Source organism: Pristiophorus japonicus, chromosome 11 (assembly GCF_044704955.1).
Source record: "Pristiophorus japonicus isolate sPriJap1 chromosome 11, sPriJap1.hap1, whole genome shotgun sequence".
In the NCBI taxonomy this organism is placed as follows: domain Eukaryota; kingdom Metazoa; phylum Chordata; class Chondrichthyes; family Pristiophoridae; genus Pristiophorus; species Pristiophorus japonicus.
The window spans coordinates 87,301,798-87,324,388 of NC_091987.1; the positions used below are offsets into that span (position 1 = coordinate 87,301,798).

The 22,591-nt window shown below is 42.2% G+C and overlaps 1 protein-coding gene across 1 annotated transcript in view; it reads left to right on the plus strand.

The window, feature by feature from the left end:
* LOC139275554 (target of Nesh-SH3) overlaps positions 1-22,591 on the plus strand; it is a 200,214-nt gene that overhangs the window by 174,815 nt on the left and 2,808 nt on the right. The window contains exons 13-16 of the mRNA XM_070892723.1: positions 11,436-11,515; positions 16,182-16,211; positions 17,698-17,856; positions 22,299-22,421. Of these exons, the coding sequence (XP_070748824.1) occupies positions 11,436-11,515; positions 16,182-16,211; positions 17,698-17,856; positions 22,299-22,421 (392 nt within the window). The remainder of the gene's footprint in view (positions 1-11,435; positions 11,516-16,181; positions 16,212-17,697; positions 17,857-22,298; positions 22,422-22,591) is intronic.

Here is a 22,591-nt window from a genome sequence, read left to right on the forward strand (position 1 = left end):
AATAGAACCTTTGTAATAGAAACATAGGGTCGAAGTTTCCACATGATTCGCGCCTGATTTTTAGGAGCAACTGGTGGAGAACGGACTATTTTAGAAATCGCAATTCTCCACATTTTTTTTTCTGCAGTTCTAGTCAGGTAGAACAGTTCTAGTTTAGAACAGAATTTTTTCTTCAAAAGGGGGCATGTCCGGCCACTGACACCTGATTTGAAAGTTTCCACAGTGAAAATGTACTCCAAACTAAAGTAGAATGGCGCCAGTGAAGATTTTTGTAGAACTGAAAAAAAACTGTTCTACACATTAAAAAATCAGGCGCAGGTTACAAATTAGGCGTCCAGAACGAGGTGGGGGGGAAGGGAACTCATTAAATTCGACAATAAATCCTTATTTATACTTCTACAAATATTATACAAATAAATCCAGCCTGAATAAACATTTATAAACCAAGAAAAGATTAAATAAACCATCTTCCTACCTGTGTGAAAGTGCTTCAACCAGGGAGAATTCTGCAGCTGTTCGTGCCGCTGAGCGGGAGGGGGGGGGAGAGAGAGAGGGGGGGGGGAGAGAGAGAGAGAGAGAGAGAGAGAGGGGGGGGGGAGAGAGAGAGCGGGGGGAGAGAGAGAAGAGAGGGAGGGGGGGAGAGAAGAGAGGGAGGGGGGGAGAGAGGGGGGGGGAGGGAGGGAGAGAGGGAGGGGAGAGAGAGCAGGGGGGGGAAAAGAGAGAGCGGGGGGGTCGGGTCGGGGAACAGGAGCGCGGGTCGGGTCAGTGGGGGGGGGGGGAGCGGGTGTCGGGTCTCGGGGCGGGGGGGGAGCGGGTGTCGGGTCTGGTCTGGTCGGCGGGGGGGAGGGGAGCGGGTGTCGGGTCGGGTCTGGTCGGCGGGGGGAGGGGAGCGGGTGTCGGGTCTCGGGGCGGGGGGGGAGCGGGTGTCGGGTCGGGGGAGCGGGTGTCGGGTCGGGTCGGGTCTGGTCGGCGGGGGGGAGGGGAGCGGGTGTCGGGTCTCGGGGCGGGGGGGGAGCGGGTGTCGGGTCGGGGGTGGGGGAGCGGGTGTCGGGTCGGGTCTGGTCGGCGGGTGGGGGGGGGGAAGCGAGTGTCGGGTCTGGTCGGGGGGGGGGGGAGCAGGAGCTGGCCATGGGAGGAGCCTCATTGACGCAGCCCCAGTGAGGCCATTCAGCCAGGGCTAGGGGCTGCGTGCTTCGGGCCCCTCCCACACAGTTCGGCGCCTGGAGCTACTGCACTTGCGTGCCGACTGTAGCGCGCATGTGCAGAGGTCCCGGCACTGTTTTCAGCGCCGGGACCTGGCTCCGCCCCCCCACAGCTCGTGCTGGCTGCGCCGAGGGCCACAGGACCTATAGGTAGGTGCAGAATACTGAGGATTTTTTTAGGCGCCGTTTTAGGCGCGAAAAACGGGCGCCCAGCTTGGAGGGGCGCCCGTTTTTTTTCTTGTGGAAACTTGGGCCCATACAAACATAGAAAATAGGTGCAGGAGTAAGCCATTCGGCCCTTCTAGCCTGCACCACCATTCAATGAGTTCATGGCTGAACATGCAACTTCAGGACCCCATTCCTGCTTTCTCGCCATACCCCTTGATCCCCCTAGTAGTAAGAACTTCATCTAACTCCCTTTTGACTATATTTAGTGAATTGGCCTCAACAACTTTCAGTGGTAGAGAATTCCACAGGTTCACCACTCTCTGGGTGAAGAAGTTTCTCCTCATCTCGGTCCTAAATGGCTTACCCCTTATCCTTAGACTGTGACCCCTGGTTCTCGACTTCCCCAACATTGGGAACATTCTTCCTGCATCTAACCTGTCTAAACCCGTCAGAATTTTAAACATTTCTATGAGGTCCCCTCTCATTCTTCTGAACTCCAGTGAATACAAGCCCAGTTGATCCAGTCTTTCTTGATAGGTCAGTCCCACCATCCCGGGAATCAGTCTGGTGAACCTTCGCTGCACTCCCTCAATAGCAAGAATGTCCTTCCTCAAGTTAGGAGACCAAAACTGTACACAATACTCCAGGTGTGGCCTCACCAAGGCCCTGTACAACTGTAGCAACACCTCCCTGCCCCTATACTCAAATCCCCTCGCTATGAAGGCCAACATGCCATTTGCTTTCTTAACCGCCTGCTGTACCTGCATGCCAACCTTCAATGACTGATGTACCATGACACCCAGGTCTCGTTGCAACTCCCCTTTTCCTAATCTGTCACCATTCAGATAATAGTCTGTCTCTCTGTTTTTACCACCAAAGTGGATAACCTCACATTTATCCACATTATACTTCATCTGCCTGTCTGTAATCAGACTTGATACTAAAACATTTATGTGAACAACATTTACGTTGACACTGTTGCAGGGTTTGATTTTCTTATGGGTGGTAATTACATAAGAACAGAAGAAATAGGAGCAGGAGTAGGCCATACGGTCTCTCGAGCCTGCTCTGCTATTTAATAAGATCATGGCTGATCTGATCATGGACTCGGCTCCATTTCCCCATTCGCTCCCCATAGCCCCTTATCATTTAAGAAACTGTCTATTTCTGTCTTAAATTTATTCAATGTCCCAGCTTTCACAGCTCTCTGAGGCAGCAAATTCCACAGATTAACAACCCTCTGAGAGAAGAAATTTCTTCTCAACTCAGTTTTAAATGGGTGGCCCCTTATTCTCAGACCATGCCCTCTAGTTCTAGTCTCCCCATCAGTGGAAACATCCTCTCTGCATCCACCTTGTCAAGCCCCCTCATAATCTTATACATTTTGATAAGATCACCTCTCATTCTTCTAAATCCCAATGAGTAGAGGCCCAACCTACTCAACCTTTCTTCATAAATCAACCCCCTCATCCCCGGAATCAACGAATCAACCTAGTGAACCTTCTCTGAACTGCCTTCAAAGCAAGTATATCCTTTCATAAATATGGAAACCAAAACTGCATGCAGTATTTCAGGTGTGGCCTCACCAATACCTTATATAGCTGTAGCAAGACTTCCTGCTTTTATACATCCCCTTTGCAATAAAGGCCAAGATTCCATTAGCCTTCCCGATCACTTGCTGTACCTGCATACTATCCTTTTGTGTTTCATGCACAAGTAGCCCCAGGTCCCGCTGTACTGCGGCACTTTGCAATCTTTCTCCATTTAAATAACAACTTGCTCATTGATTTTTTTTCTGCCAAAGTGCATGACCTCACACTTTCCAACATTATACTCCATCTGCCAAATTTTTGCCCACTCACTTAGCCTGTCTATGTCCTTTTGCTGATTTTGTGTGTCCTCCTCACATAGTGCTTTTCCTCCTATCTTTATATCATCAGCAAACTTGGCTATGTTACACCCAGTCCCTTCTTCCAAGTCATTTATATAGATTATAAATAGTTGGGGTCCCAGCACTGATCCCTGCGGCACCCCACTAGTTACTGATTGCCAACCAGAGAATGAACCATTTATCCCGACTCTCTGTTTTCTGTTCATTAGTCAATCCTCTATCCATGCTAATATATTACCCCCAACCTCGTGAACTTTTATCTTGTGCAGTAACCTTTTATGTGGCACCTTGTCAAATGCCTTCTGGAAGTCCAAATACACCACATTCACTGGTTCCCCTTTATCCGCCCTATTCATTACATCCTCAAAGAACTCCAGCAAATTTGTCAAACATGACTTCCCCTTCATAAATCCATGCTGACTGCCTGACTGAATTTTGCTTTTCCAAATGTCCTGCTACTGCTTCTTTAATAATGGACTCCAACATTTTCCCAACCACAGATGTTAGGCAACTGGTCTATAGTTTCCTGCTTTTTGACTGCCTCCTTTTTTAAATAGGGGCATTACATTTGCAGTTTTCCAATCTGCTGGAACCTCCCCAGAATCCAGGGAATTTTGGTAAATTACAACCAATGCATCCACAATCCCTGCGGCTACTTCTCTTAAGACCCTAGGATGCAAGCCATCAGGTCCAGGGGATTTATCTGCCTTTAGTCCCGTTATCTTACTGACTACCACCTCCTTAGTGATTGTGATTGTGCTAAGTTCCTCGCCCCCCCCCTATAGCCCCTTGACTATCCACTGTCAGAATATTGTCAGTGTCCTCTACCGTAAAGACAGATATAAAATATTTGTTCAGAGTTTCTGCCATCTCCATGTTTCCCATTCCCCACTAGGAGCCGTCTTACCACATGTGTGACCCACGTTTCTGCCCTCTGGAAAAACGGCGCATCGCCATAAGGTGCGCCGACTTTCTGGAATAAAAAGGGCGCCGAAAACTTACCTTGTGATTCTCCGGTCTCCTCAGAATGTCTTCGTGCTCGGCATGGCACAACACAATGGGTCGGGGGCGGAGCCAGGTCCCGGCGCTGAAAACTGTGCCGGGACCTCTGCACATGTGCGCTAGAGTGTACGTGCATGTGCAGTAGCTCCAGGCCCTTGAGGCTGCGTGGGAGGGGCCCGACCCTAGCCCTGGCCGACTGGACTCCCCGGGCAAAGATCGGGACTCGGACCTCTCTCCCGTTCAGCTCCCCCCCCCCCCACTCCCGTTCAGCTTCCCCCCCCACTCCCGTTCAGCTTTCCCCACCCCTCCCTCTTATCCCCCCATCCCTCTTCTTCCCCCTTCTCTCCTCCCCCCATTCTCTCCCCCTTCTCTAACCCCCCCCCCCCCCCCCATGTCGTTGGCGGGGCCCGCCCGGCATCTCGCTGGGGGCGGGCCCCGCCCAAAGTGTTGTCGGTGGCAGTGGCCCGACCCGGCCCATTCAGCCTCGGCGGCCCGACCCGGCCCATTCAGCCTCTCCCCCCTCCTCTCTCCTCCCCTCCCTCCCTCTTCCTCTCCATCCTTCCCCACTCCTCTCCCTCCTTCCCTTCTCCTCTCCCTCCCTCCCCCTTCTCTCCCTCCTCCTCTCCCTACCCCATCTCCTCCTCCACTCCCCTCTCTCCTCCCCTCCTCTCCCCCATCCCCCTCCCTCCTTCCCTCCCACCTCTCCCTCCCTCAACCCCTCCCCCCTCTCTCTCCCCACCCGTCGCTGTCAGAAACACAGAGACAGAGATAGAGAGACACTGAAAGAGACAGAGAGAGAGACACTGTGGGGCCCCATCCCAGCACGCTGTTGGAGGGCTCCCGGTGCTGCAGTAGGTGAGTAGAAACTTAATTTTTTATTTATTAATTGATTTTTTATTATTTTTTTTAAAAATTTTGGATTGATTTACTAGTTGATTTATTGATTTATTTATTATTGCTGATGGCTCTTTATTTGTAAAAGTGAAGTGTTTAATGTTTGTAAATCCCCCTCCCCTCCCCACCCCCCAATCTCTCGTTCCCTACGCCTGATTTATAAGTGTAGGCAAGGTTTTTCTGAGTGTATAAAAATCTACACTTACTCCATTCTAAGTTAGTTTGGAGTAAGTTTTCGCTGCCTAAACTTGCAAAACAGTTGTAAGTGGCTGGACACGCCCCCTTTTGAAAAAAAAATCTGTTCTAAAATGAAACTATTCTAACTGAATAGAACTGGAGCAAACTAAATGCCGAGAATTGCAATTTCTAACATGCTCCATTCTAAACTAATTGCTCCAAAAAAATAGGAGCAACTCAGGCCGAAACTTGAGCCCGTGGTCTCTGATGAAAGCAATCAAAAATAGGCGAACCACCAAATGGCTCTAGTTACGGTGACGGGGTTTAAGCTAGCTTCTATCCAGCATTTTGTGGAGACAACAGGAAATCAGGTGGTGGGGGTCACTATTGCTATTAATTTGCCTGCTTTGTAGGGTGACTGTCAAGGTTGTAGACTGACCACTCCATTGACCGTGTCTTATCTGTGGTCTGGCAACAGAAGGACAGCATTTCGGCTGTGTGTTTATGTTTTAAAAAAAAAAAAATGTGTTGCAAATGCTCTCATTTATCCCCTCAGCCAGCCAGGCCTCCATTGTAGCCTGGCAGAGGTTGGAAAAATGGCTGCCAGTATGCAAAATGCCTGTTGCCAAAATGTTTGGATATGAAAGTGTTCTATAAAGGGAAAGTACTTAAATTGGTAGTGGGTTTACTGCTGCCACTCACCAATGGGAGAGTTTAGTTCAAAGTTTTCACTGGCTTTTGAAATGCCATTTTAGGCAATATTCTTGCAATATGAACACAATTATCCGATCTCATTACATAGCAAATAAAACATGATGGCAATTTATTGTGAGGCTGCAATACACTCTTCATATTCTGATGATGTTTGTTCCCATATCTCATAAGTTACTCTGTTTGTGTTACAAGCCATTATATTGTAAAAAAAATTATGTAACATAGAACATGCCTTTATTTAGTGTTTCCACGCCCTCAGGATGTCTGAAAGCACTTCATAACCATTGAATTGCTTTTTAAGTATAGTTGTTATGTAGTAAAACACTTGACCTTTTTATTTTGTCAAACCTTGACCAAATTCACAAGTCTTCTAACTGCCATTCCGGCAACTATGACTGGAGGTAATAATACTTTACAGCTTTATGACCAACGTTAGCTAATGCTAATAATCTCATCAAAGGAGAGGGGCTTTTGCCAGTAACCAATGTACTACAAGTTAATAGGACTTTCCATATGACATACTGTAAATATTACCCTCAACTTAATTTCTTGCGGTGTCATACATCACATTTTGGCTAGAAACCTGCTCCTAGGACTTTGTGCACATGTTTATGCAACCAAGCCACCGGGATCTACACAGGAAATACCTTGGATAAATTGCCCTTTAATTATTCTCTCCGTTCTTCAAGGAAGCGTCTGTGGGGAACATTTCTCCGTCTGTATGTAGAGTCAGTTTACAAATTCATTATACATAATGGGATGAGAGATTACTGGTACAAGAATAGACTGGAGAAGCTAGGATTATTCTCCTTAGAGCAGAGAAGGCTAAGGCAAGATTTGAAAGAAGTGTTTAAAATCGTGAAGGGTTTAGACAGAATAAATAAAGAGAAACTGTTTCCAATGGCTGAAAGGTCGATAACCAGAGGGCACAGATTTAACGAGATTGGCAAAAGTACCAGAGGCGACATGAGGAAACATTTTTTTAACGCAATGTGTGGTTAGGATTTGGAATGCACTGGCTGATGGGGGGGGTTGGATACAGATTTAATAGTAGCCTTCAATAGGGAATTGGATAAATACTTGAAGGAGAAAAAATTGCAGGGATATGAGGAAAGAGCAGGGGAATGGGACTAACTGGATTGCTCTTCGAAAGAGCTGGTGCAGACTCGATGGGCCGAATAGCCTCCTTTTGTCCTGTACTATTCTATGCTCCCACGGCCTCTGCTCGCCGCTCCTTTTATGGCCCCGACCTGCCACTGGTGTTCTCACGCAGGTGGAGGCATACCACTTCAGGGAGCAGCACGAGCTGCGACGTCAACAAAGAGTGACGTCATCAAGGTCCAGGTCGGTGATTGGAGCGTGGGCAGATACAGCAGGAGCAACGAGGTCAGGGCGAAGGAATGGCGAGAGACTGTGGAGGGACGTGATCAGGGCCCAGGAGAGGCATGAGTTCGGGGCCAGGGTCTCAGGGGGCAGCACGGGCCAGCCCACACTTCGATATGTGTGTGCACTAGGCCCGTGCAGCAGAGCAGGTCTTCAGTCGTCTTGGGTAATCCTTGCCACTGGACCAAGACCAAGTTCTGTCAAGCCCGTGTGCTAGCTGGTGTGCAATGGCCACCACACGTTAAAAAAAATCCATGCACAGGCATCTTCCACCCTTCAGGATGTGGCTCAGGACCTGGAATTTTAGGTCCTTCATTGGAACACCTGTGAACTTATCCTTTTTTGGCAGGAAAAACGTCATCCTCGTTTCAAGGGACTGCCTATGATGATGACTATTCTATGATATTATGATAATACACTGACTTCTACTTGGTACTTCTCCAACCACATGACTGAGGTTGGTAAATCTCTGAGTAAGAACTGAAGGAATTGAATCTGTTTTACCATTTTGTGGTACAGCTCATTTGAGCTCCAACATTCTGTACTACTTTGTGCCTTAAACATGATTATAGGTTTCTAATTACTAAGTCAACACCTCAGTAAAATTGATCACTCGCTGCTTATTAGTCTCATTCAGATTGGCCATTTCTCCCTTCACGTCCTGAGTTCAGCTATTGCTTGAGCCCTGGGATGTTGGTAAAAGTGATGCAGTGTGAACTGGATTATATTGTGCCTCACTTTGCAATAATCTTGTTTACGGTCACCTGAGTATAGTATAGAGTTACTACCGACATAAGGAAGTTGGCAGCTCGTTTTCTCTCTTCTGGGGTACACAGTAACAAAATCTGTTTAGGGAAGAACTAAAAGAGCACCTGATGGATATTCATTCTCAGAACACTTTAAAGGAGTGTTTTGTAAATTGTTAACAGGTAGAATAGAATATCACTTACCACAGTGAGTGAAAACTCTGCTGAAAGTAAAATGAACAGATTTAGGAAATAGATAGACACAAATGAAGAAATTAGTGTGTCACTCCTAAAAGTAGATCTAGACAACCAGACAGACCAGGAGAATATGGCTTATATTGTTGCTGATGATTGAATACATGCATAGTCATCATCATCATTATCATCATAGGCGGTCCCTCGAACGAGTATGACTTGCTTCCAAGAGACTTCACAGATGTTTCAATGAAGGACCCGATGTTCCAGTCCTGAGCTCCAATTGAGGGGGTGGAAGATGCCTGTGCATGGATTTTTTTAACGTGTGGTGACCGTTGCACATCAGCCACCACATGGGCTTGATGGAGCTCGGCCTTTATCCAGTGGCAAGGATTAACCAGGATGACTGGAGACCTGCTCTACTGCATGGACCTAGTGCCCACACTGCGATATGCATAATGTAAATGAGCAAGCACCCTCAGTCCACTTCAACCCAAGTGAGACCAGATTTTTTAAGCATGAGGTTTAATCCAAACCGCTGACATTGCTAAACCAAAATAAACCATGCAGTCAAAGATTTGGGCCTGCTTTATGTTTTTTCAGATGCAGGTGTTCATAAATAGATATATTTACCTAAATCTAAACCAACTTAAAGCACAGTTGGCTAAAGCCAATTAAACAATTTGGGTTAGTTTTAGTTTTCTGTCAGTTGACATTTTCCCTCTTAGCTCTGGAACTTGTCAGCACACCTTAGCGAGTACGAGTATCATCACAAAATACCACACATTTACCAATCTGAATCAGAGAGATCATCAGTTATGCACAGTATGGAAATGAAAAATAAGACCGTATTTGAAATCTGTCACTCTATAGAAGTCAGGTATGCTAGCATTATGAAGAAGTTCAAAACAGTAAATGTGTACATGTCCATACTAGTTAGTAAATACACAATATAGATTTGTGATTTGGGACAAATTCTCCGCTGTTGGCACACCTCATTCCACGAATACCGTAGGAGCAGATGTTTCCTTACAATGTTTCTGTATCGACAAACTATAACATGTATTAATACTTACAGTCAACTTTAGCTATTACATATGTATTTCAGGGATCCCTTATCAATAGAAAAAACACTCCGTCTATAAGTCACACATCAGAACAAGGTACCTTTTGTGTGGCTTGCAAAAACAGCAGGGAAAGATTGCCTCTGATATTTGTAGAAGATTAAGGGGAGATTTGATAAAGCTGTCCAAAATCATGAAAAGTTTTGCAAGTGCAAATAAAGATAAACTCTCTCCAGTGGCAAAAGGGGTGTCAACTGGAGAACACAGATTTAAGTTAATTGGTAAAAGAACATGAGAGAAAGAATATTTACACCGAGTTATGATCTGGGATGCATTGCCCGAAAGAGTGGTTGAAGCTGATTAAATAATAAACTTTGAAAAGGGAATTGGATAAATACTTGAAGAGGAAAGATTTGCAGGGCTCTGAGGTAAGAGAATGGAGTGTGACAAATTGGATAGCTCTTTCAAAGAGCACAGGCACAGTGGGCCGAACGGCCTCCTTCTGCCAAGTATCATTCTATGATTCTAAAGGGCACATTTATGATTCACTCTAAATAGAAAACTGAAGTTTTCATAGTGGTCAAGTATACTCAAACTTTTCACTACTTTTAACTAGAATTTCCATGTCAGGTTTCAATATAAACCAAATATAAAAGAACGTGGGAATATTGAGCCTAAAACAGAGAGTTACATGGATTTATATTTATTACAGTTCTGTGTACGCAGGGTTTCATTGTTTGTTTGCTGCGTGACCATACAAACTAGTCTGGATTGAGAAATTCAATATGCTTAAACAGGAGGCTCCGCAACTCGGCTACGAGATTGTTTCTTATTAACCTAGATCTTTTATTTGCTCATGGGTATTTTTTATTTTATTTAAAGAATGGGTGTTGTAAATGAAGATTTTAATTTGGGGAGAAAATAGCTGATTGGACTGTATCTACTGGTGATACTTCAGCTCTGTCACACAGTCAGGTACTGCAATGCCTAGAAGCAAGTTCTCTTGGTGATATCACTAGTATTCACCAATTAAAGTGGAACGAGCCTTTGACTTAGTGGTTGCATTCCTGCCTCTCCTGAGTCAGAAGACACAGAGTTTGAACCTCACTCCGACAAGTTCCGGCGCTGGATTCTAGATTGACAGCCAGCAAGATATTTATGTTTGGTGGATGTATTCCCCTCCCCCCACCATTATTATGGGAGCCCATAAAGCACTCCCACCATATTGGACTAACCACCCTATTGTCTGGTATAAAGATGGCTATAGCAATGAAAGGAGCCTTCACATCGTGGCCTGTCAGACTGTTAATCAGCCTGAGAATCCTTCCACTACTTTATACTATTCTCCAAGGGAAAGTGTGAAGATACGAAAACAACAACATAGTCAGCAATAGAGAAGCTGGAATAAAACAAAAGGGTACTAACAACCTGTCTCCTGAGGGAAAATATGTAATTAAGCATATTGGATTAACTTCTTGAGAGTGTGAGATGGGATATCGCAATCCCACTTCATTTGTACATGGACTGGGAGATGGCATAACTTTGTCATTTATGAAAGAAATGAAAGTGGTAGATGGAGCGGCATCACATGAACATGATTGGCACATTCACATCAGCCAAGCTTGGGCCATCCTGTATATTTATCTGAGGAGTGAGACATGTGGTACAGAGTTTGAGTCACCTAGTTTAGCATTTGGACATTGCATTATTGTCAATATTGTTCATTTTTAGGCCAGAGAATTACATTTATAATACTTGAATCATAACAGCATGCTGTGGAATCTAATGTCTAAACTTGGAGGGCTAATCTGAGATTGGATTTGATTTTCGGGTATAAAAATAGACTTTCTGTCAGACTTCACTACAAAATACAATCTGAAAAGGTGCATTTTCATTGTTTCGAAGGGCCGAGCAGAGCGCATTGTTCTTAAAGAAAAATAGATTTATAAACAAAATAATTCATTTCTTATTCATTAATAATTAATTGTATATTTAACAGCTACACGTTCTTAGTGACACCCACAAATGTACACGGCAGAGGTCCATCCAGTGACTCACTTCCTTTCGTTACAGAATCAGGTAAGTGTGTGTTTCTGTTCTTTTCGAAAAGGGCAATGAATGTGAACATAGGAACAGGAGTGGGCCATTCAGCCCATCAAGCCTGTTCCGACATTCAATTAGATCATAGCTTATCTGTATCTTAACTCCAACTACCAACCTTGGTTTCATAACTCTTAATACAGTTGCCTAACTAAATTTGGACATTTTTAATTGACCTAAACTTTAATAGCTTTTGAGGGGAGAAAGTTCCAGATTTCCACTGCCCTTTGTGTGAAGAAGTGCTTTCTAGTAAATGGCCTAGCTCTAATTTTAAAATTATGCTCCTTTGTTTGGAACTCCCCAACCATAGGAAATAGTTTCTCTCTATCTACCTAATCAACTCCTTTAATCATTTTAAACATCTCAATTAGATCACCACTTAATCTTCTATACTCAAGGAAATGCAAGCCTAGTGTATGTGTAATATATGCACCTGTGAGTATGCTCGCAGGATTTTGTGAGAGGTGGGCAACCCACAAAAACACAAAAAAAAAAACATTTTAAAAAAGGGAATTGGTAAGTGGTTGGAGTGTCCCCCAGATTAGGGGGCACTTGATTTAATGTTTAATTATGTTTTTCTCCAAAAGAGTTGTGAGAGGTGGGCACCAGAGGGACTGGAGTGCATCATTTCAACAAGGAACAAAATTTTAATTTAAATTGATTTGACAAGGTTCCCTTTAATGTTTAATTGTTAACTTATGGGTGTTGGTGCCCTTAAAAAAAGGGTAATTGGTTTAAAAGTTTAACCAAAATAGTTGTGGAGCTGTTGCATTGTGAGTGGCTTAGCCAGTCATGTGACATTCATAAGCCTCAATAAAACCCCGGTTAATTGAGTTCAGATTCTCCATGATGAGGCGTGCAAGTTGTGAGCCTGGTGGATGAACTGGTAGTGTTCAGTTTGATAAACTTTTGCTAATAAACCAGTTAATTCTTTAGGTATGAATTCTTAAGCAAAGAACCCATGAAGCCAAATACTTCACACTATAAAACTTGTCCTCATCATTTAACCCTTTCAGCCCAGGTATCAATCTGGTGAATCTGTGCTGCACTGCCGCCAAGGCCAATATATCCTTCCTGAGTTGCAGTGCCGAGAACTGCAGTCCTACAGGTGGTGTGTAACCAGAGCTCTGTACAGCTGTAACATATCTTCCACTCCTTTGTATTCCAGCCCCCTTGAGATAAAGGCCAACATTCCATTAGCCTTTTAAATTATTTTTTGTACCTGTCCACTAGCTTTGTGATTTTTATACAGTATAGTCGAATCATGTTACAAGAACGTACCAAGTAGCGTACTGTGGGGACGGGGTGGGTGGGGATCGCTTGAGGAGCTGGGGTAAAGTGCAGCCAAACTAAAACCATCTGTCATACTGTTACTTTTTCCTTCCACAATGGAAGTGTTCTACTATAAGTATTTCTTTCAAATGTTTCCCAGCAGTGAAATTGATTTCAAAGTTACTAATTAAACAGTGGAACACTGGCAGAAAATACAAAAAGGAACATCCTTGAGTCAGTTTTCCTGCTCCAGCATTTATATCTGCATTTCACAGCTAGAATTATAAAGTACCAAAACAAGCTAACATTTCAATCTGGACTGCAAGTGGCATTTATTTTCAATTTTCTACACACCATTCCTGAATTATTGCTGGTTCTATGGCTGCTGGCAGCTCTCTAGTACTATATCCAAGCAAACCTTGACAAAGAGTATCAACAACGACTAAACTTGTATTTATATAACGCCTTTAACATAGTAAAACGTCCCAAGGTGCTTCACAGGATCGTTATCAGAAAAAAAATTGACCCTGTCAAAGAAGGGGATATTAGGACAGGTGACCAAACGCTTGGTTAAACAAGTGGGATTTTAGCAGCGTCTCAAATGGGGAGAGAGATGTGGAGAGGCAAAGAGGTTTGGGAAGGGAATTACAGAGCTTGGGGCCTAGATAGCTGAAGGCACAGCCATCAATGGTGGAGCCAAGGAAATGGGGGATGCACAAAAGGCCTGAATTGGAGGAATAGATTTCACAGAGGGTTGTAGGGCTAGGAGATATTACAAAGATATGAAGGGGTGAGGCCATGGAGGGATTTATCAGCAGGCTATTTGACGTTTGGGGACATCACAGCAAAGTCTGATCCTGTCCTCATTGACTTCCAGCATGAGTCACAGGATAACATTAAGTATGGAAACCTAAGGCTATTTAATTTTTTAAAAACACATTGTTTCAGGATGAGGGCAATGCTTTCAAAGCCACATTTGCCCATCCCTAGTTGCCTTAGTAATTGTTTGTACAACTGAATGCTGTGTTAGAGGGAATGAACAATGTTGGACTGGAGCCTGATGTAGGTCAGACTAGGTAGGTGTGGCAAATTATCTTCCCTGACATGAGAAAAACCAGCTGAGTTTTTATTAAAAAAGCAGCAACTTTCATGTCCACTTTTTGTGCTAGCCACAAATGACCAGATTTATTGAATTTGATTTCACAAAATACCATGATGAGATTTGAACTCACTATTACTGGGTTACTAGACCAGCACCATTAGCATGATACCATTTTTTTTTAACTTTTCATAGCCCAGGAAACAAAAAAAACAAAAACAATTACTACTTTTCTGGCCCTGTATGCACTTGCCACCAGATTGGGCTGGCGAGGAAGCCATGATGCCTTCCCTGTGCAGGCCTGGGGTTAAAATTGCAGATGGGCCTCAATGACATCATTGTAGAGTCCAATCTGCATATTTAAAGCAGGCCATGGCTGCCGCCCGGTGAATGCCCCGCACACCTGCTAAAAACAGCAGCGTATAATTATATCCCATGGGAAGGCAGTGGGATTAGAAGGGATACTTTTCTGCCCCAAATTTAGCTGCTAGCTCGCTGGGTTTTCGCAGGTTGTGCTAGGTTAAAATTGGGCTTCAGATGTAGACTTGATATGTTTATTCTCCTAGGTTTAAAAAGCTAAAAGTTCCAGTATGCAAAAAGCATTTAGTTGGGGAGTATTCAAAATCCTGGAGGAAGTGTGAGCCAGTTAAGCATTTAAAAAAAAAAATCATTATTGGGCTAGCTTCAAAGACATGGTCCTTACAGATGATAAAATATGTGGTTTCTGACTGCAACACTTTTATATGAGGATGCATAGCCCCATTTTGCTCCTTCCTTCCATTTTTGCACTGCACCTTTACATATTTACTCTTGGATCAGTGCCAAGAGCGTGTTGCACTGATGCCAAGACTGCTGTGTAAAGGCAACATTCATCACCAACCTAGTGAAGTGATATCCAAATCTGTCCATAGCCAGGAAATATTAGGAGTTAGATTTATGATCAAAAAAAGTGAGACAATTGCTAACTAATTAGAAAATGCGCAGTTGTGCTGATTTTAAAAGTGGCATATATCAGATTTCACAATTAAAATGACTGATTGTTATTTCTATTGGGTGCTATTTGGGAGTTCTGGGTGTCCCTAAATCCAACAAAAAATATCAACTTATTTATTTCAGACAGATATAGACAGAAGTAGGCAGTGGTCTAACAAATGATGCCTTACCTTCATGGCTGAGAAGACCACAACAATAGCGCTGTGAGACAGCTTGCTCTCCTTTACAGTGTTAATCACACGTACATGCCAACTATTGACATCTTATGCAGAGAGTTGCATTTGCAGATGAAAACCAGTCTCACTCTTAGGCACTTTGCTTGGCTCTGCTGCGGATCTCCTAACTCCTGTAGTTACTGCTTTGATTTTTTTTTGAATGCCGCTGCACATGGTGTTGGGAATATTAGCAACACCAGGACATCTCTCCAAAGTGTATAGCATGGTTGAAAATCGGAGCAGCAACAGGAGGTAGGCGGGCAGCAATGAAGAGGGAGCCTTAGGGTGGGTGCGAGGGGCAGGAGGAATCCCCAAAACAGTACTGGGAAAGGTAGAGGACAGACCAAGGACAGATTTTGGGCGAGGGGGAAATTAAATGAAAATCAGCCAATTTCTATTACAGACGGCTGATCCACAATGCCAGTTTTGCACTCAGATGGCAAGTTGGCTATCTATCCCAATATTTCTGTGAACCAGGAGGATTATTGGAGGGGGAATATATGTCTGGGATTGTTGTAGGGAACCTGTCTCTTTGAACTGGGGGAAGTGGGTTACAGGGAGAGATCATCTGTAATGGAGTGTAGCTGGACAGGGAAGGTATCGCTGAATGGGGTAGCAATTTACATCAATAAAATGGGCACAACGAGGTCCAATTTCTAAACCTTGAAGTCATAAGTATTTATAAAGTTCTGAGTGGTGATAATAACTGAGCAATCCATAATGTTCTTTTATGTTGGGATGATAGATCAAGATTCCATTTACATATCCTGATAGACAATAAAGTGGCAATAATGGTAAAGACTGTGCTTTAAAGTCAGTGCTCTGGTTAATAGCCTTCAAATGAAGCCCTCCCAATTAACCTGCTTTTCAGTACATTCCAGTGCAAATACTGGCTAAGTATTATCAGAATAAACACAAATTAGCAGAAATTAGTCAGTTTGTTAATTTATGCTTTTGAAATATTTCTACTTTTTTAGATTGTTTTTTAATTTTTCATTGTGAAATATTTCATTTTCTAATTTTCTTTCTTTATTTTCCATTTTGAATTTCCTTCCTCCCCCTGTAGCGGACCCCAGCGTAAGTGAATATGTACCAGGTGAGTGCTACAAACTCCATTCAGAACATATTTCTCTGATGAAAGAATGGAAGATGCATATTAATAGCATTAAAACCTGCCAAATTTGGGTTCAGCTGAATAGTGGAGCCAAACATACAATGAAATATACCGCATGCATGATTTTAGTTCAGTATGATGTGGTTAGCTCAGACTGAACATTAATGCCCAAGAGCCCACTAGGAAAGGTTTGTGGTATGTATTACAGGTTATTTTTATAATCCAACAATATTTATACATCACATTCAGCACAGTGATGGTTTGTACAGAATCAGTCACTCGTGCCTCTACCACTCAGCTATCGGCCAGCAGTCAACCGAAACATATTAATAATACTGTCACCTTCATTGACATTATTTAGATACATTTGGGATTTGAGAGTACTGAATTGTACTGTTTAAAAAGGATATTGTCTTCATGAAAATGTGATTTGCACTCCTTTTCTGTTTGGTTTGTCCAACGGTCCCTTTACACAGTAGTTTTTCTTTATTTTTCCCAGCATTTCAGTGTGATGATGTCAGCCACAACAATACAATGAAAATAAGATCACTGGTTTACAATAACTGACTAAATTAAATGCTATTTTTTTTAAATTGCATGTTTTTTTTAATCATTTTTAAGCTGTGTTTAGGTTCCCATGGAAACAGAAAACCAGAAACCTTGCCCATAATATACAAATGGGCTGCTATTCCCTATAATCAAGGCTAATTCAACAGCAGTGATTGTTTTTAATGCACAATTCCATAGAGTTATTTGTTTTTTGGGACTAGCCTCTGCAATTCCATTCTCATTTTCTGTAAAAATGGAAAAACCGGTGGCCTTGCTTGGCTCATCTTTCCAAACAATAAAAGCTTTTTAAGAAGACCTCTTTTTTAAATAAAGGTGTCCCTTTAAGGTTAGATTTTCATAGGTTTTCAAAATACTACTTATATGAATCTGTCCATTAACAACAGAGTGTTCAATACTCAGTTCACCACCAGAAAGGAGTTCAAGCCTATCACTTGAATCTAATTACCTCGGCTAAATGAGTTTTGCCAATCTCAACTGGATGACCAGATTTGGCTATGTGGGGTAACAACTTTATCGTATTGTATATGGGAGGAGAGGCAGAAAAGGGGACCAAAAGAGAACAGTGGATACAATGCGAGTAACATTTCTATATATTTATACTCCCTGACAACCAATTATGAAGTAGCATTGATAGTGGCTATGCTAGCAAGGCTACAGTTGAAAGATATTGTTTAGGGACAATTAGTACCTCTACATTAGAAAACATGGAAAGATAATTGATATGTTTATTGTTGAAGATATCAGATAGCAGTACAGGTATTCCTAGAAAGTAGTTCTGTAAATGGACCAAAGGCTGCAACAAGTGATGTCATATGGCCACGTTATGAAGTAGTTCATTGTAACTTTGAAAGAGAACAGCACACCTTTTACACTTACTGTTTTACTCTTTATTTAATAGGGAAAGATGCCATCTGGACTCAATACTCCTTCAAATTTGATTCGTACTCAGAGTGTCAAGGCAAGCGGTTTGTCAAACGAACCCGGTACAGGAAATTTGTTGGTATCATTCTGTGTAATTCTCTGAGATACAAGATTTACCTCAGTAATTCCCTCTCAGGTATGATCTATTTTTAAACATGTCATTTTAACTGCAAAAGGAAAAAGCAGAGTACTGCTAAATTAGGAAGGTTTGGGGTACACTCAGTTATTGGATTACTGCTGAAAAAATGAATTGCCATATTGGAAGCTGCAAGAAATTTCTAATGTTGCCACGTTAAATTTGCAGCACCAGATGAGATTAACATGATGATAGAATCATATCACCAACTGCATCATTGCACCCTCTTTTATACATCAAGACTGTTTACCTTGACAATATTGCTCCCTTAATGAATAACTACAAAAGAGCCAAACTGCAATTTTCTTTTAATAAAGATTTCCTGAAGCGCTTTCTCTGCTATGAAGTTAAAAATGCACATTTAAAATCTGTTATTTGACTAAAATCTGAAGCACTGATCTCCTGGCCAGAAGTTAATTCTGATTGAGGGCATATTCATTGCAGAAGAAATAGAAAATAAATACTTGAAATGGACATAAAAGAGCGGGACAAAAACAAGTGACATTTAGAGAATAAGATCCACATTTCCAAAAGAAGTAGAAATCTTCAATTAAAAAACTAACTCATGGTTAATTGTATAATTAACATTGACAGAAGGGTAAGCACAATCTGTTGTTTATTTGCAGATTATGGGAACAAAGAAGATATTTGTTTCAGTTGGCATGTGCTAGGGAAACAATAGAGCACTTAATACCATACAGTTAGGCAGTCATGATAGTAAACAAAAAATAAAATCTGAAAACAATATAGACATGCGTGAATTTTGAAGAGCAAAACAATAGAAGGAAAATGGAGACGCTTTTAAGATTAGTGCAGGGGATATAGAAAGGAATTTATCCCCATGAGGAAAAAAAAAGAGATACAACTAAGACCACAGTTGAATTAATTCCTTTCATCAGTGTTTAGATTCCAGATGCAGGTTAGATTCCAGAAACAGAAAAACTGCTTCTGGAATCTACAACATATGTAGAATTCAGAAAATAATGTATTTTAAGAATCTGAAAGCATTAAGTATCTACAGGGTGTATGAACAGGATGGAATCTACCACAAAATCCAAAATGTACTATGGAAGGAAAAAGGTAAAGCTCTGGTTAAGATTTTAGGAATTCCACTAATCCAGGGCTATACCTGAGGATTTAAAGATAAGTAAACTGAAATTCAAAAAAGTAGACTTCAGCATGAATCAAGTAATTGCTGATCACATCTTTTAATACAGTATCAGTAGTGGTTAAAACATATTTGAAGTCAATGCTCATCTGAAGAGCATAGCAGCCTAATGCTAGGAGAAATAATTAGTAGGAGCCTCCATGAACATCCCCATGCTCAACCATAGCAGAGCCGAAGAAATCAGACGTCAAAAGACAGGGCTAAGCATTTGCAACCATCTTTAGCCAGAAGTGCCAAGTGGCTGACATTTCTTTGCCTCCTCCTGAGATCCAGGCTATCACAGATGCCAGTCTACAGTCAATTCAACTCACTCCGCATGACACCAAGGAGCCCTAGTATAACTGAAGTCAATGGGGTTCAGAGGGGAAACTCTCCAATGGCTGGAAGACACAAGGAGTAGGGGGAGTGACCAAGCTGTAATTTGCCGATGACGGTCATATTGCTATTGCGGTGGTTTTGGAAGGGCAAATGGTGTAAAGTATAGGTAGTTGGGGAGGCTTCAGTAAGGGCCAAGGTGTTGCTGCTGTAAGAGAAGTTTCAATCAAATCCATGATGTCAGTAAGATAGTGGATGGCAAGGGCCTTGCTCATAATTGAACAGACATTCTGGAGGGAAATGCAGAAAGGGGCGGTGATTGTTGATCTGATGGCAGAGTCTGAGGGAGCAGTGATGGGCTGGGTTGAGCAGGATGGTGAGATTAACTCCTTGTGGCTGTACTGGATGGGTAGGTCAGCCAAACAAAGAATGGGGCAGTTAGGATCGCTGCTCGTAAGGGTTCCTCAGTGAGCACTTTGGAGAATTATTTTTAAAATTTACTCTCAGGCTGTGAGTGTCACTGGCATGGCTGACATTTATTGCCGATTCCTAGTTACCCTGAGAAGGTGATGGAGGGAGGGCCTTCTTGATATAGTGGCTTGATACAATTGGGTGGCATTCTAGGCCATTTCAAAAGGCAGTTAAGAGTCGAGCACATTGGTGTGGCACTGGAGTCACACATAGGTCACACTGGTTAAGGATGCCAGATTTCCTACCCTAAATGACATTAGCGAACCAGTTGGATTTTTAATGACAAACCAACAGCGTCATGATCAATTTTACTGATACCAGCTTTTAAAAAAAAATTCTCAAACTATTCTTGGGATTTGAACTCTGGTTCACTGGATTACTAGTCTAGGCATCTGCATTACTAGTCCAGTGACATAACCACTACACTGCCAAGAGTAGCACAAAGGGTAGCTGGTAAGTTTATCAAAGGTGCTTTCAAACCTAATATGACAGCAGGAAAGTAGATAGAGTAGTGATGGGCTTGGGTAGGAATTAGGGTGAGGAATGGAGGGAAAGTACACAAAAGGGAAACAATAGGTGACATAATTGGGTGCCAGGAAGGGGAAGAAACAGGTGAGGATAAATAGGAGATAAAAGTGGAGCAACAGACAAAATGTGCACATGAATGGACAGCGAGACAAGAGATTTAAGGTTTGTTACTGTAGGTCCAGGAAAAAATGGGTTTGCAACAATTTGCAGTGCTATGGAAAAAGCTAGTGCAGAAAAACATAATTAATATAGATGGAGATTTGTTCTGAGACTTTTGATGCCTCCAGTTCTTGTATAATTGGAATTTAGTCAGTTCATCCCAGTTGATACTTGTGAAATTAACAGTGTTATTCTTGGACTAGGAGTGCCTGGAATATGTCATCAATATAGAAACTATGCACTAATGGAACATAAATGCAAATACTTCGGAAAAATAGAAATTCCTTGTTATAGCCACTTAAATCTGCTACTCCTGGCACAACTTGCAATTCTGAATCCATACAAATCATTCAGCACTTTTCTGACTCTAGAGAATAAAAATGTCAATCAGCCAAATGGTACATTAATCAAATGACAATTCAGAGTAATATACTTCTGTATCCAAGACCATCCTGGTCAATGGCATAAGAATGATGAGCCATTTTAAAGCATCTCAAACCTGACCACCTGCTTCTGGAATGATGTATCTTGCCGACAATCCATATAAGCATAAGTATAAGAGAGAAGGGAGATAAAGAGGATGGCAAGTATATTGAATATTTGGTTTTTGACATCGTGAAATTTGAATGTTTTGAATGGTACACCATCTGTTGTCACCATCTTTGGTGATTTCAATACTCACAGTGTTGTGCAGCAGAAAGATGGGAGGCCATGTTGGGGGTAGACAAATTACTAGTAAGATTCACATCTGACATTTACTGGGAAGACTAGATAGTATCAGTACACAATTATTGTCTCCACTAGCAGATTTATGCAAACACCCAAACCAGTGGTTCCACTTATTAAGTCATTTACAAGATGGATCCATGACAACCACAAGAGTAGCAACTATTTTCAAATTGTGTTATCAGACTACTTTTCATGGCAGGTGGAGGCATGCTCAAACAAGATGTAAAAAGTGTCATGTGGCATGAGAGCATCAGCTTTACGTCATGCCTTGACACGCTTTACCATCCAGCATCAAATTAACCCATTGAGCAGTTACTCAAGATCCCGATGTTAGCACACTAAACAGTAGTGGCTAGACATTTACATTACCAGTAGACATGGCATTGTTCACAAATGAAACCTGGCCCAGAGTAATATGGGAATGGACAAATAGGAACCTTGGCCAAGTAGCTGGATGCCACATGCAATGCTATAAACTCAGAGCTGCTAACTGTAGCAATTAAATTCCTCCTGCTGATAATTTCAGCATAAGTACATGGAAACAGAAAATCTGGAACACTCATTGTTTCCATTAAACTTATTGGCAGGTTCATTTCAGCCAATTCCCCCACCCCCAAATGTAATCAGTTCATGAATTATTCTAGTTCCATTATCCAGCTGAGTAGTTGAACATAATGACTGTTTGGGAGGTATACTGTGGGCATAGCAGTGGAGAGCTTATGCTTTATGCAGTATCCACAGCCCTTTCCACATTACAAATACTGATCAGATCACATTATTGAAGTGTTTAAATTCAGGATGAAGGCTATAACTAATAAACTATGAATGTTTAAAATGTAAATTTATCTTGTATGCTTAAATGGAGTTCATAGGTATTTGATTTTCCAGTAACCATCATGTAAATTATGAACCCAATGCCCAATTTCTGTCAGCATGTAGGTGGTTGATTGAATTTTTAAAAATATGTGCAATTCACTAATGAAATTGTGAGAATCAGGGTACGGGAAAATCAAATAAGAATTAGCCTTGTTACCAAACCAGACACCATTCTTTTCCCTTAAAAAAAATGTAGGAGTTTTCTACAACATAGGAGATTTATCAGGGCATGGAGAGGATCACTGTCAGTTTGTGGACTCATTCCTGGATGGCAGAACAGGAGAACATCTCCTTCCTGATCAGCTGCCAATCAGACAAGGTGAGCTAAATTTCAAGAATTTTAGTCGCCTGATCTTGTTCTCTGTTAGTTAACATTGTGCGATATATAAGTAGATGATTACGTAGCAGAGATGAAAGCATTGCAGTGCTCTTGGCTGGGTTAGATTACAGTCACATTGAAACATATAATGCACTCTCCTTTAAAGCTAG